The 15,340-nt window shown below is 56.0% G+C and overlaps 1 protein-coding gene across 1 annotated transcript in view; it reads right to left on the bottom strand.

The window, feature by feature from the left end:
- Window positions 1-1,002: 1,002 nt before the first annotated feature.
- NID1 (nidogen 1) overlaps window positions 1,003-15,340 on the bottom strand; it is a 70,071-nt gene continuing 55,733 nt past the window's right edge. The window contains exons 13-20 of the mRNA XM_045860569.1: window positions 13,478-13,699; window positions 12,225-12,397; window positions 9,263-9,389; window positions 5,866-6,037; window positions 4,893-5,050; window positions 3,573-3,696; window positions 2,782-2,894; window positions 1,003-1,900 (exon numbers count right to left, since the gene is read on the bottom strand). Coding sequence (XP_045716525.1) covers window positions 1,779-1,900; window positions 2,782-2,894; window positions 3,573-3,696; window positions 4,893-5,050; window positions 5,866-6,037; window positions 9,263-9,389; window positions 12,225-12,397; window positions 13,478-13,699 — 1,211 coding nt within the window. The 3' untranslated portion in view covers window positions 1,003-1,778. The remainder of the gene's footprint in view (window positions 1,901-2,781; window positions 2,895-3,572; window positions 3,697-4,892; window positions 5,051-5,865; window positions 6,038-9,262; window positions 9,390-12,224; window positions 12,398-13,477; window positions 13,700-15,340) is intronic.

Here is a 15,340-nt window from a genome sequence, read left to right as displayed (position 1 = left end):
TAGTTTTTTTTTCTTCGTCTTCTTGATAGTATCCTTTGATGCACAAACTTTTTAAATTTGATTTGGTGTCACAAGTGACCATTGCCAAATGCAAGGTCATGAAGATGTCCCCTTCTGTGCTGCCCCTCCCCCGGTGACCAAAAGCAACAACCGGCAACCAGAACCCACAACCCTGATCTGTACTGAAGTCCTTGTTGCCCTCCCGGCCCAGCTTGGAGGAGCCACGCTAGGAATGTGGGGCTGGGGGAGGGGGCTGGTAGCCACAGCTAAGGGAAAGCTGAACTTGACCAAAATTTACTTGGGTCCTCAAGCTCTCGCCTGGGTGCTGTGAGACCTCAAGTTGCAGCGTCATTGGTTCCGAGTTCCCACCACTCCCACTGTGGCTTTAACAGAGGGGTGGGTCCTTGGGGCCTCCCACGCTCCCGCCCTGACGTGGCCTCTGACTAGGTTTCTTGACCCAAATCAAACACCGGTGGCTTCAGCCTACTTCTAAAGGTGTCCCCTTCCAGACACTCTCACTGGCAGGCTGTGCTGCTCCCATCGAGGGAGCCGTTTCACAGGGGCACCTATCCCCTTCCCGATGGTGATGGTGGCTCTGAGCCCCTCGTCCTGCAGTGTCTGAGCACCCCCCCCCCCCCCGAGTCAAAGGCCTGTTCGCTGCACCCTTAGTGTGCCCGGCTTGGGTGGCGGCTCAGAGCTGACTTCCAGGTGCATGTTCCTTCTGGAGTGGGGAGGGGAAACGGCTCATCTTCAGAACTGAACCAGGAGATGGAAATTTTCCTCAACAATGAAAACAACGTCCGAAAGGGTGGTTTGGGGTCCGTGACTGAGTTCATGTTCAAGTCACTTACAAGCCCCTCAGATTTCTGCTGACTCGCCCGGGAACCCGCCCAGCCCCTGACACTGGGGTCCCACCAGCTTGCAGGTGACTAAAGGGTCCATTTCACCGTGGATCCGCCTCCCAACATTAAATTCCTTCATCAAATAGGATGGAGGAAGACGTATTAACAATTTTTTTTTTATTTTCAGCACTAATATTTATACAGCTGTAAACTCAGGGAATTATCCACACTGGTATAACCTGGGGGGACAGTTAGTAAGCACCTTCAATGGTTTCCACAGTTTAAGAATTCACCATTAAAAAATAGTTATAAAAATTATACAAAATCATGACACACATTTGATATGGAGGGCTCGATATGGAATGAACGATAAATACAAAAAGAAAGTGAAACTAACGTATGGGTTGGGCTATATAAACCACTCATGGGTTCCCCAAACCTTGTGATTCTTGGGGATACATCTGCCTCTGAGAAGACACACTCCAATTATTCCCGGGAAGGCTCTCTCCCGATTCCGGGGCCCATGGACTGTGGCCCTGGCTGGTGTGTCAAGGAGCAAAATGACGAGTGTGTCAGTGACACTGAACTTGTAAGGCCACAAGGCGGGGCTCAGGCCTGGGGGGTTCTGCACACCCCTGGGGCGCTCTGTTGGGGAACGGTTCCGGGGCTCTGGGGCAGGGCATATAACCCTCATTTGGGCTGCATACGCCTGTCTGAGGGTTTGGGGTGGGGGGGGGGGGTTCTGCCTTTGTGTAGGTACAGAGACTTTCCCGTTCCAGAAGCTCAGGGCTGATGTTTTGGGGAACAGTGAGGGGCACGTTGTTGAGGCTCAGGCTGGTGGTCACCCAGCTGCCAGGTCAGACAGTTTTTCGTCCGGGCCCTTCGACTAGGGTGCTGCTGCAGAATGCACAGTGAGGGAACAAGGCACTCTCCTCTTCACTTGCGCTCGATGCAGTCCACTCCCAGGGTGTTGTCCGGGCAACGGCAGGTCCTGCCTCCCGGGGTGGCCAAGCAGAGGTGCGTGCAGCCACCATTGTTCACTGCGCAGTAGTTGTGACCTGGAAAAGGCGGCAATACCAGGGAAGGCTGTGCCAGGCACTCAGCTAAGCTCATCTCCTGGCCGCTTCCTCATCCTCCGGGATTCGCCAGGTGGGCAAGAGCCCGGCCTGCTGCTCTGGGGGCCACGGGGGTCTCAGGGAGAGTGCTCTTCCTCTCAGTGTAACATGGAGTTGGAGTTTCAAAGCACAAAGCACCCTCCATCTAGCCTGCCCGGCGGGCTGTGCCCTTGACTCCGGGAGGGGGGACGCAGGGAGGAGAGTGTGCGAGGGGAGAGGTCCCGAAGGGACAGCCCAGGCTCGGCAGCCGAGAGGCCCCCAGCTCCGCCGCTGTCCGTTGTGCGCCTTCGGGCGAGCGGCTCCCGTTTCCTTCCTGACAAAGTGAGCACACAGCAGTGCCACCCTCGTCGGGCGGCTGTGAGGGTGGAATGGACTAAGGAACACAGAGCCCCTGGAAGGCTGAGCGAGTTAGTCTGTGTAACGTACCAGCTCACAGGAAGGTGTTCATGCTTGTAATTATGTTGATTATTAATTATTGTTGCCTTTAGACCGAACAGATGGGCTTCCCGAGCAGCAGAGACCCTAACACTGACGCTCCTGTTTGGAACCTGAAGACCCCACACGTCTCGACCCAGCCCGAGATTCAGCACCTTTCCTCCCCCCTGCCCACCTCTCCTCACCCCTGCCCACCTCTCCTCACCCCTGCCCACCTCATTCCCTCCCGTTTTCTCTTTACCTGGCCCCCCTCCCCCGCAAGAATTAAGGCAGGCCCTGACGGAAGGAACATGCGATCAGGGACCCCAGAGGCTGCACCGGTAGCAGCCAGAGCACGGGCCCTAAGCTGGGGGCCTTGGCCCTGGACAGTCAGAGCACAGCCGAGTTACCTTGGGGACACTGAGGCAGAGCGGTGGTGATGCCGTACAGCCGAGCCTGCTTGTGGGGGTGGAAGGCGTCCGTCTCTTTGGAAACAGCGAGGTCAACGGCGATCACGGAATTCCTGCAAGAACCAACGGGCAGAAGGGGGAACACGCCTGATGGCTCCAGCATTCTCTGCAGACCAGCCTCTCTCGTAGTTCGGGGAGGAAATCAGAGGCTGTAAACAGATACACTGGCCATGCTTTCTAGCCATCCCTCCCTCCCTCCCTCCTCTGGGCTGGTCAAGCCTGCACTGTTCTATCTCCTAAAGCAGGACAGGGATCAGCTGGCCTTCCTCCCCACCCGGCACCAAATTCCAAGCTGGGAAATCGGCTGTCTACAGATGGCCCTGGCCACAGCGCTGGCTCGCCGGCTGGGCTGAACCCTCCTTTGTGCAGGAAGGGGCGGTCAAGACGGGGCTGTGCTGTCCTGCAGTTTAAGGACAATGAGGAAGCAGAGGCACGGAGTGGGCACAGAGCCCACCAGACAAGGGACCCCGGGCCAGCGCCTGGGGAAACGGCAGACATGCCCAGCTCTCAGCAAGCTCAAGTTCACAGACTGAAACTGCCACCCACCCTGCAGCATCTGCATTGTAAGTGGTGCCCCCTACCCCCACCCAGGAGCCCCGCCTCGCCCATCTCTGACGACCGGAGGGAGCATCTTGGAGGCATCTTGGAAGCCAAGCCAAGAGGCCGATGGGAAGGGCTCGGCAGCGCCCCCGCGAGGTGGAAGGTGGCAGGGCCAGCGGCCGCTGACGTACGTCTTCCAGTCCGTGTAATACAGATTCTTCCCGAAGCTCGTGACCGCGAAAGGATACTGGAGCCCTTCAAGGACCCTGCGTCGGCTGGGCTGCCCCGGCTGCAGGCACTCGGCCCGGCTGGTGCCTGCGTGAGGGGAACAGGCTGCTTATTGTTCGCACAAGAAACGGCCCCTTTGTGTCACGGGACAGGAGCAGCGAGAGCGAGGGCGAGAGGGCTGGCGTTCCAACGGTGGGCCCCGGAGAACACGGGGGCGCGCTCTTCAGGGCTGGGGAGCTGTGCCCCACCCTTTCCGGCCCCCGGGGGCCGACGCCCGCCTCCGCCTCCGTCAGGCACCCCAACCCGGCTGTGCCGGGAGCTGTGAGAGGAGCAAACCCAGAGCACGGGGCTCGGCCGAACGCCGCCAACGGCCAGCTCTGGCTCACACCCTGATGCCCGGGGCTTCTCCAGACCCCTCCCTGAGTGCGGGCCGAGAACCAAACCCCTGAGCCGGTCAGCAGCTGTGCAGGGCCCGGCGCCCGTGCCCACGCGGCCACAAAGCTGTGCTCCTTCAGCCGGCACACTTTGCCCCCCGCCCTCCGTGCACCCCAAGTTCGAGACATGGCCCCTGCACCCCGGCAGTACCCGATGGTCTGCACCAGAGTGGGTTCTCCACAGACACGGATGGATGGTCGGCGTCCCGCCCCGACTAAGCACCCTGCCCACAGCCCTCGCCCGAGGGGCACCCCACATCTGCCGGGGGCACCCCACATCTGCCGGGGGACACACATCAGAACAGCACTACTTCATCTCTCTTGGCTCCAAGTCCTGCCCTGTCCCCACTTGTGGGGACAAGTGTGAGCGACAGGAACATAGGTCGTGAATTACTACTAGGTATCACGGTGAGGACAGGCTCTGGGGTTGGCGAACTTTTTCTAGAGAACCAGACAGTAATTGTTTTAGGTTCTGTGGGCCACGAGGCAAAATCAAGGACACTGTGTAGGCATTTATGTAGCCAATTAAAATACAGCATTCAAAAATGTGAAAACCGTTCCCAGCTCCCATGTTACTACACCAGGTGGTGCAGGAGCAGGTGGCAGGTCTGCCTGGCCCATGGGCTGTGGTTTGCTGACCCTAGACTTCGACGGGGGAGACCTTGCCCCAGAGAACCTCAGGGCCAGAGAAACAATAAATTTCAGAGTGAGGATGTGCAGCTATTTTGTGCAGGAAAGAAAAGTTATGCCCTTTCCCGTAACATCCTCTTGAGGTACGGCCTGGGCTGGCTCCAGGTGGGCGACAGTAACTGTTTGGTTTAGAAAAGCCTGCCCCACCCCGAGGGTCACCTGCGTCCACCCAGCAGAGCTGGGATGAGTAGGCATCGAAGGTCAGCCCGTTGGGCAGGCCCAGGTCCTCGTGCACGAGGACCCTCCGGTTGGTGCCGTCCATGTAGGAAGTTTCGATTTTGGGGTTGTCTCTGTTCCAGTCTGTCCAGTAAAGGTTCCTGGAGGAGGAAGAGGCGGGGAAAGAGGAAGAGAAATAATGAAGACGCACGAGAAAGCGTATTGAAAACCTCCCGAGGAGGAGCCTCGGACAGAGCCACGAGCAGACACGAGGACCAGGCGGGTCAAAAGCACGTGGAGGGGCGGAGCCACGCTGCCCTCTGGCTCTGCACTTGAGCTGGCTGCTCTGTGAGCACCGAGTCCCCTCCCCTCAAACGCCCCCCGGAGTCGTTAAAGGAGGAAAACAGAACGGGACGCCACAGGCGGCACAAACTCGTGGGAGCCCCACGTGCTGTCACCGCCCAGGGAGGCTCAGCACACCCGTCCTGGGCACAGGCGGTGGCGGCCCCGGAACAAGGGATGTGGCCTCAGAGCGTCGTGGGGCCCGGGCCCGGTGTGTCAGACTCAGAGCCTGCAGCTGGGAGAGGGAGAGCGAGAGGAAGCCGGAGGCACTGACGAAACCGTCGGAAGGGGTCTCCTCGGCCTGGGCGCTGGGCAGCCCCCGGGGAGGGCCCTGAGGGTGCGTTTATACCCGATGCCCTGCTGAGGTTCGTACAGCTCAGCTGCTGATGCGCATTCAACCCACGTGGAAATGCCCGACTTACAAAGTCTCTCAGGAAAGGATGTGAAAGTGGAACATGGTAGCAAGTCCCCGACGGTAACAGACGTTCTGGCGTCTCACTGTGGGTCGCTGTCAGCCACCCACCGCAGCCGTGCATGTCGGGGAGAGGCGCTGGAGTCAGAGCCTCACACCGACACCCCCGGGAGTGGGGGCGGGAGCGGGGACAGCAGACACGCGCAGACTGACACCACGCACCCCCTCACGGAGTCCGTCACAATGCCTCTGGGGTTCACCAGGTCGGTCTCAAACAGCACCCGGCGCTGGGTGCCATCCAGCTTCGCAACTTCGATACGATCCAGGCGGGAGTCTGTCCAGAAGAGGTTGCGGCCAAGATGGTCAAGGGCAATGCCTTCCGGGCTTCCGAGATCTAGAAGCAAACACAGAACACGTCTGATTTTTGGAGCAGGTAAGAATCGGTTTTTCTGATCATTCCGTGCTGTTTCACACAGAGTCCAGTCCTTGCACTGTGACATGCTTGTTGTTATAAAGTAACACTCAAAGTGGCAAAGTAGTAGATGCCACTCATTCCCTGAGTGGACCCACCGCCTGTGCACCACATTGGGAACCAGGTCCAAACGGTGCTGAAGCTTTGGCCACGGCTTCAGGGAACCCACAGCCAAATCTGAGTTCTGGGTCCCTCGGGAGCACAGGGAGGGTCACTGGCCTCAGCCTGGGGAGACCAGGGAAGGCTTCCTAGGGGAGGTGACATTCATGAAGCAGGCTCCTGAAGGAGCAACAGGAGTCTGTCAGGCCAATGTCCTGCATGAGGGTTTTTCAGGTTGTGGGGTGGGCTCGTAAGTCCAAAGGGAGATGGACATGGTCTGAAGTGACCCGTGTGTAATTGTGTGGCTGGACACCCTGAGGGTTGACAGTGGCCAGAGATGAAGTTAGGATGCCCGTGTTAACGAGCTTACAGCTTATCCCACAAGCAAAGGGGAGGCACAGGAAGATACTAGGATGAGGAATGAAACAGATTCACCAAATTCATTCATTATTGGGGGAAAAAGGTCATTTCAGAGAAAAAAATACATGAGGCATTAGGAGTACAAAGAAGGGGTGTCACGGACCCCAAGCAACACTTGGGGAGTCTTTGCTGGGGTGTACGTAACTGATCCTCACGCAAGGGCTGCCACAGGGCAGGCCGACGACGGTGGGGACCTTCAGCGTCCACCCAGCTCCTCAGGCGCTCAGGGCGGCACGGCCTCCCGACGGGGAATGGAACCAAAACCCCACCAGGGTTTGCTGGTGTCACTTAGGGGCCCTTCCCCTCGTCTGACGAGAGCATCGAAGGCCATTTACTGTGGCCGGAGGTGGAAGCTGCCCTCCCAGCCGGGTCTGGGGTGTGAGGAAACCCTCGCACCCTGTGTTTCCTTTCTTATCGGTGCGGGAGCGAGCCGGACCTCAGCCCCTGCAGCGGCCTGCCCCGGATGGCGGGCACGCGTGTGACTGTGGGTGCTGGGAGCACCAGAGCCCGAAAGGCACCCGCCGCAGGCAGTTTATTAAGAACTAGAAAGAGCTCTCAAGTGAGATCTTCACTGTTCAAACTCCAAGTGGAGATTTATAAAGGATGGAATTATTTCCCGTGCCCCTAGAGGCGAAGGGACAGAGAGACTGACCTTCAAAGGCCCTCTGGACTTCCAGACGGACCCAGAACACGTAACTCCGGGCTCCGTCGGCAGGGAGCACGTCCCGTGCAGGCAGCAGGAGCTGCTCAGACGCACAGCGAAAGGGGAGAGGCTGCTCAGCGGGAGCCTCTTCACAGGACCCTCTGGAAGCCCCGGTCCTGACCGCAGGGCCAAAGGCAAGCAACCCTGGCCCCCTGCCCCGCCCCAGCCAGGAGCCACTTCTGTACGGGCCACGGCACCAGCAGAGGCCTGGAGACGCCACCCTGCGCTGTGCCGTCGGGGTGAGGAGCGAAGACGGCAAGGCAACGTACTCAGGAAACAGATTAGGACACACTGAAGGTATTGCGCTAGGACTTGAACTCCAGGAAAGAAAGAGAAGCCCAGGACTGTACGAAATAAGGAAGACGAGACAAAGAGAAGCCCGCTGCCATGCTCATGTGCCAGCGATGCTCCGACCTGCCCCGTGATGAAAGCTGAAGTGGGAGTTCCTTGCTCTTTTTTCACTAACAAAAATCAATTCCCTTCCTTCTACAATATCACACGTGGGTTTACTCATGTCCCCACAGTGGGCCCCACCTGGATTGCTTCTGACGGGCCTTCCAGGTTTCTAGGATGATTGTCAGCTTCAGCTTTAGAAGCAACGGGAAATAGCGATGAGGACCTGCACCCCTCTCCCCCGCGCTGGGTTTCCAAGTCAAATCGCAGATCACGGCACATTTTTAACAGAGAGAGGCGGGATGCAAAAAGGCATTTCCGAACTTCTGTTCATTAAACCAAACCATGAAAACTTTAGCAGACGTTGTTGAAATAGCACATTGGCTTCCAAAAAAGGATGCCGGGTCTGAGTCCAAAGCCGGTCACATTCATCTCAACCTCAGCTGCATGTCTCTGGCATCATCTCTTACCAAAGAGGGAGCCAGGGAAGGGAAAAATGCCCCAAGGGCTGCTCCACAGGCAAAGGAACCTTCCGAAAAATCAACTGTTAGGGAAATGTTACACAGGAAAGTGGAAAAGCTTCCTTCTGCCCCAAGGAAAGAGAAACACCCAGTGAGGCCATCTCCTTTAAAGATGCAGCTTTGATTTGAGGGTCCTGCGGAGGACGCAGGATGATTTCACACAAGCACCACCAGCATGAGCACATCTTTGGGTGGAAAATTCCTGAAAACCAGCTGCTCTCTCCAGCACACGGGGATTTGTACAGGGCCCTTGGATTTTTGTTGTAACGGTCAGTCTTCGGTGCTGACAAAACACATCCAGGTAAAACAGCGTTGACTTGTTGAATGTTTGCATCAAAAATAATGCATAGAGTCCTTGGCTGACAACGGCACCCCTAAGTTAAGGAACTGAGGTTAAGGGGTAGCAGCCTGTGCCAAACCATCGTGAATGTGGCTGTCAGCTGTGCAACAAAGGCAAGTCAGCAAGAGTTCAGCCTGCTCTCCTGTGCTGCTCTGGGACAGCCTGAGCCCGCGGGGTGCAGAGTGGGTAGTGAAGAGACACCCACTTCCCTGAGGTGATGTGACGACCCCTTAACATGAACAGTCTTGGGAATAGACTCACTGGCCTATCACGGGCAGTGCTGGCCAGCGTGCTTGTGACCCTCCACCTGTGTGGTCCATGTGTCCGTTGCCGGTGGGAAACCCTAATAGAGCACGCGGTGGGCAGACACTCTGAGGACTAACTCTACGCTCAGCAGCCAGAGGGCGGAATGCACATCCTCACTGCACGGTTGAGGTTGGCCTTTACTGTTCATAAAACTGGCCACACGGTTTCAGAGAAAGGCACATGCTTACCTGACTTTGATTTTATTCTTCTTAGCCTAGCAACGAATCCCAGCTAAGGGGTTCCTGGTTCAAGGACGAGTCCTCAGGGGACTCCTCAGAGAACGCTGGGCAGACCCAGCCCCTCGGACGTCACCATATCCCATGAGCGGCATCCACTCAGCGGAGGACAGGCCCTCCCTCACCCACCTTGCCGGATGATGGTGGTTGGCTCCCCGCCCAGCAGGCTGGCTCTCCCAATGGAAGGCTCGCTGATGTCGGTCCAGTAAACCATCTTGTCCACGCAGTCGAAGACCAGTCCGATGATGACTTTGTCCTGGAAGCACAGACTGGGGGTGAGAGCAGGCCACCCTCGAGCACCACAGCAACCCAGGTGCCTCTGTGCTCTGTTTCCTAAAGTGTCTACTAGTCTTTTGTCCGCTTTAAAATGTTTAGTATTGAGTTGTGCGAGTTCTTTACATATTTCAGATAAAAGCCTTTTGTCATCTACCTATGCATGTATGTGTATGTGTGTTATATTTTCTCTCAGTATATAGCTTACTTTTTCATTTGCTTAACAGTGTTTTTGAAAAAAAGTTTTTAATTTTTATTAAGTCCAATTTATTATTTTTTCTCTTATAGCTAATGCTTTTTGTATATCATCTAAAAAAAATTTTTGCCCACCTGCCCTGGCTGCTGTGGCTCAGTGGATTGAGTGCAGGCCCGTGAACCAAAGGACTGTCGGTTCAATTCCCAGTCAGGGAACATGTCTGTGTTGTGGGCCAGGTCCCCAGTAGGGGGCGTGCAAGACACAACCACACATTGATGTTTCTTTTCCTCTTTTCCTCTCTCTCTTTCCCTCTCTGTCTAAAAATAAATAAATAAAATCTTTTAAAAAATGTTTGCCTACCTGAAGATCATTTAAAAAAATATAAGACATAAATATTGGGAAGAGATAAAACCACTCTATTCCAAGCCAATATGATTGTTGAAAATCCTGGGGAAACTATAAAACTATTATAACTAATTATTGAACCTAGCAAGGTCACTAAAATTGTATCTTTACTAGCAAAAATAAAATTTGGAAACAATATTTACAATCGCATCAAACTCAAAGTATTTAAGAATGTTTTTAAATGTGCAATATTCTACACTGAACCTACCAAACAATGTAGAATGAAATTAAAGAAGACCCAAATAAATGAAGAGATAATAAGATATGATATTGCTGAAATACCAATTCTCTCCAAATAGAGTTAAAGATCCTAAATCATCTTCATCAGAATCCCAGCAGGCTTATGTTGGGGGTGGGAGGTGGGCAGAAACTTACAGGCTTACTCTGAAATGTATCTGAAAATGCAAAGGCTCTGGGGACCACAGAGGTGGAGGAGCAGGATGACCTTTGGTGGGAAAATCGGGGTTCTCAGCAGACACTTTTCCCTCAGGAGTCAGGTCAAAAAGGACACAGAGATGCTCACCTCACACCGCACACAGGAATCAGTTCTAATGAACCAGAGACCTCAGTGTGAGAGCTGAACTACAAAACTCTCAGCAGGAAGCAGGGGAGCCTCATATCTTTGGATTTGACAATGATTTCTGGGATAGGACATTAAAAACAAAAATAGGTAAATTAGACTTGATCAAAATTAAAAATGTCTGTGCATGAAAGAACACAATCAGCAGAGTGAAAGGCAACCCCTGAAAGGGGAGAAAATATTTGCAAATCACGTATCTGATAAGGGGTTTAATATCTAGACTGTATCAAGAACTCCTACAACTCAATGACAACAACAAAAAACAACCTAATGACGAAATGAGCGAAGAATATGAATACGGATTTTCCCAAAGACACATGAATGGCCCACAAGTGCATGAGGAGATGCTCTCTGTTGCTCATCAGTAGAGAAACGCAAAAACAAAACAGCAACGAGAGCACTTCGCATCTGCTAGGGCAGCCACCGCCAAGAAGCGGAAAGCAGGTGCTGGCGAGGTGGCAGAAACAGGAGGCTCTGGGCTCTGCTGGTGGGGATGGGCACGGCACTGCCGTTCGGGGGAACGGAACGGCAGCAGGTCCTCGGGAAATTAAAAACCGAGTTACCACATGAGTCAGCAATTCCACGCCTGAGTTACACCTGAAAGAAGGGAAAGTGGGACTCAAATATCTGCACACGCGTGTTTGCAGCAGTGCTACGCACAGCAGCCCAAACGGTGGAAGCGACCCTGTCCTCTGATGGACAAACGGGTAAAATGCGGCACGTCCACAGGACGGAACACCATCGGCCTTGAAAAGAAGGGAATGCTGACACCTGCTACAACGTGGACAAACCTTGAGGACATCATGCTGAGTGACGGGAGCCAGTTACGAGAGGAGAGACACTGTGTGATTTTCCTTACGTGAGGTGCTTAGAAAGGCCAAGTTCACAGAGACAGAAAGCAGAAGGCCGGTTGCCAGAGGCTCGGGAGGAAGAAAAGCAGAGTTCGCTTTGAACAGGCATAAAACGTCAGGTCAGGATGCTGAAAAGTGGCGGAAACAGAGAAATTATAAATAGAGTGTGATGAAGACTGCACAACACTGTGGATGTGCTTAACGCCGCCAAGCGATAGTTAAAACAAGTGAAGTGGTGATAAATGAAAACCCCAAAGTGCACAGCGGACCCTCGCCCTGTGCGTCGGCCCCTCCCACCTCCATTCTCGGCTCCCAGAGCCTCACAGACACCTCGCCTCTCCCCCTGGTCTCGGGGAGGTGCCTTTCCCAGAGAACTAACCCGTCCCCATGACGAGTGTGTGCAGGAGGCTGCCCAGGAGGAAGAGAGGCCTCTCTCGGGGTTCCCATCTCCCAGGGCAGCAGGAGAACACCCAGGCCACGCACCCTTGTGTGCAGTGAGCCGTTTGAGCACCAAAGCACCGTCCTGGGACCCCACCACAGAACGAACAGTCCGTGAAACAGAGGGGTGGTTTCTCGTCTCGGGTCTCCTATTCTTGGCAGGAGGGCACACGTCCGATCCACAGCACATTCACCAGTGTGTGTGTGGCAGGTGTGCTGAGTGCCACGATGACAGACAAAGCAGGAGAAGGCATGAGACCGGGACAGGCTTCTCTGAGAGGTGGTATGGCTACACCCTGCTGTGTCCCCAGGTCATCGAAGCGTCACCAGGCACAAGCCAGCACTCACCGGGGCATGCAGCAAAGTCTTGGCGTCTGTCTTCTGCATGGTGCTTCCCTCCAGCGGGAGGCGCTCTATCTTCCCAGTCTGGGCAAAGAGTAAGTGGGTCCCGGGGGGCAGAGGGATCACAGTGGGAGGAACCAAAGGTCGCTGGTGAATCGGCGGAGCTACTGTACTCAGACCTAGGGGGCAGGAGAGGTCAGTGAGCAAGGTCTGAGAGCAGCAGGAATGCACACCCACACACGCCTGTGCACACTCATGCACACACACCCACACGCCAGGTCACGTCACCTGCATGCCACCACAGACCGCAGGCACACAAAGATTGCTTTATATCTGAAAGCACGGGAGCAAAAAGACCGCACAGGGCGTTAGTGAGGAAGACAGTGCAGGGCTGAGTGTCACAGAAACCGAAGTTGCCTCGCTGTGCACGCCTGCTTTGGACACGGGCCACAGCAGGGAACAGCAGCATGGTAGCCGAGAGCCCTGCCTGCAGGGAGCTCCATGCGGTGGACGCTGCTGGGCTTTGTGCGGTACAGACTGTCAGTGATCTGGCCCGCGGTGGGCGGCCTCTTTCCAGAGCACGTGACGACCAGGGGCTGCCTCTCCCTGGGACTGGGCCTTGCCTCCTCGCTGCTGGCCTTGTCTCGGAGCATGGCTCCCTGGCTCACCTGACAAGAGGATCCCAGGAGGGGACAGGCAGCCTGTGCGGCAGGGTAAGGGGCACCAGATGGGTATCGGGACACCTGGGTCCCACGGCCACAGCTGTTGAAACCTGCTTGCATCCTACATGACCTGGGGCCTAACCGGACCCGGGCACAACTGTGGAGGAGGCCGGGGTCTCAGGGCGAGAACTGTTCCTCCCCGCTGCCTGAGGAGGCCAGGCACCGGGGTTCCTACTGGCCTGCTGGGTCCCAGTGAGGGGACTCTGGACAGCCTGGCCGCCCACTACAGGGAGTCACCTGGGGCACATGTGCCCTCTCTGCTGCCAGCCACAGCGTGGCCGCCGCAGGGGCTGCTGGTCTCTTGCATGCAAGGGGAGGGGAGGGTAAGGGGAGAGAGCGTGGGAGGGGCAGAGAGGGAGGGAGGGAATGGGGCTCAAGCCAGGGGAGCTCTCAGGACCGAGGGCAGCAGAAAGCGACAACTGTGTCCCCCGGCAGGACCCCCCCACCCCCCGCCCCAAGATGCTCACAGGCACTGGAAACGCCAGTCTGCAGGCCTGTCTGAGGCCCAGGCCCAAGCACACGCTGGCCCCAACTTACAGGGGGGCCTCATCCTGGTCCTGGTGCCCTCCAGCTCCCGGCCGTCGCGGTCCACACACCAGCAGTAGCCGGTGCTGCCGTGGCACTGGGTGGGCACATAGTTCCCGTACTCGTCACACTCGGGCACAAACAGCCCCAAGGGCATGGGGTGCTGTGGGCCCGTCACGCCGGCTGTCTCCAGGATATGCTCGCGCTCGAGCTGGCAGCGGGTTTTCTCCACTTCTGTCGAGAGAAGCACAGGGGAGGCGTTGGCTGGGCCATCACCGGGGGCCGTGGCCACGGCTGTGCGAGTCCCTGCATCTGACTGGGAGCTGCCTGGTCAGCACTTGGGTGCCTTTTACCAGCTTTTTAAAATTCAAAACATCTTTGTATTTAATGGACTGAATAGTCAAAAAAAGATTATATTTGCATTTGCTTTTCTCTCCTAGGCAGTTTTTCTTTTCAAGGTTGAGGCAAAATCAACATCACTCGAAACAAAGCATTTTAAGGGATCAATCCAGGGGCATTTCGGAATCGCAGTGCTGTGGGGCCACCCCCCATCCCGTCCCGGCACATTTCCCCGCAAAGGAAACCCACGCCTCCCGAGCCGTGGCCCCCCGCCCCCACAACCACCAGTCTGCTCTGTGGCTACCCCGAACACGTCATGTAAACGGAATCCCACGACACGTGAGCCTCTGTGCCGGGCTGTTCACACTCGGCAGCAAGTTTCTGACTCAGGCCGCAGCCTCGTTATCAGCGAACACTTCCTTCCTTCTGCGGCTGAATAGCGTGCGGAGCGGCCCATTCTGTGCGCCCTCCCCTGAACGACTGGAAGGGTAGCACTGGCACTTGGTTTAAATTTTTTAAAAAATGTTTTCTCTTACATTTGTCTTTTTAAAAAATCAAACTTCTGCACTACCTTCATTGAGTCACGGCCAAAGATCTGGGGACCGAAGGCAGAAGGCACACTCACCAACGCGCGTGTGTGTCTCTTTAATGACACACTCACGTTTAGCACAAAACACGGCCTCCTAACTGCGCCGCAACTCACATCCCAGAGCCGGAAATACTTCTGGATCTGTGGGGAGTTGCTGATAACAAGCTGCGGCCAAGAATAAACAACTCCCAGACCCTATGTGGCGCTGTGGCTGGTTCCACACAGCCAGAGTCCGACCAGCACAGGGCCAGGCCAGCGGTGGCCCCCGCCTGTCCTGCACGGCCCCGCCCAGACACCCGCGGGAACCGCACTGCCCACACCCCCCCAAAGGGGACTCTGTCAGCTGCCCCCCTTCCAGGCCTTTCCGTGGGCTGCTCACTGTGCGACACCCCCACCCCTTCCCCCCAGTTAACCCTTTAAACCACTTGGCGTTTCCTCCCTTCCTCCAGGCCCCCCAGGCTCTGTCACTGTGGCCTGTCACAGCGACAAGTCCTGCCTGACCTCCCTGGGCCCACTCCAGGCTCCGAGGCAGCGAGTGACTGCCTCTCTGTGACCCAGGGAATGACTGCAGCCCGCCCCCCGGGAGCTCACAGTCTGGAGCCAGGGAACGGGGAACTCAGTGGCGGTCCAGCCGGAGTATTGACAGAGGGGCCCGGGACAGAGCAGACACAAGGGGAGACCGAGATCCTCTCCCAGCATGGAGCACCAAGGTGCACCCACGCGCTGTTGGCGACCTTCAAGGGGAGATGCGGCTACAGACCTGGGGCAGGGCTCCACCAACTCTTCCACTCTGTGGGTCAGGGTCCCTTTTATGACTACTCAACTCTGTGGTTACGGCATGAGAGCAATGAAGTTTAGTACGTAAACATAGGAGTGTTTCAATAAAACTTTATAAACATGGGCATTAGGCTAGATTTGGCCTGTGGGGGCTGTGGTTGTCAGCCTCT

Source organism: Phyllostomus hastatus, unplaced genomic scaffold (genome assembly GCF_019186645.2).
Source record: "Phyllostomus hastatus isolate PE091 unplaced genomic scaffold, TTU_PhHast_1.1 phas_contig_148, whole genome shotgun sequence".
Classification (NCBI taxonomy): Eukaryota; Metazoa; Chordata; class Mammalia; order Chiroptera; family Phyllostomidae; genus Phyllostomus; species Phyllostomus hastatus.
Note: the sequence above shows the minus strand (reverse complement) of the source record. Positions and strands in the feature narration are given on the sequence as shown.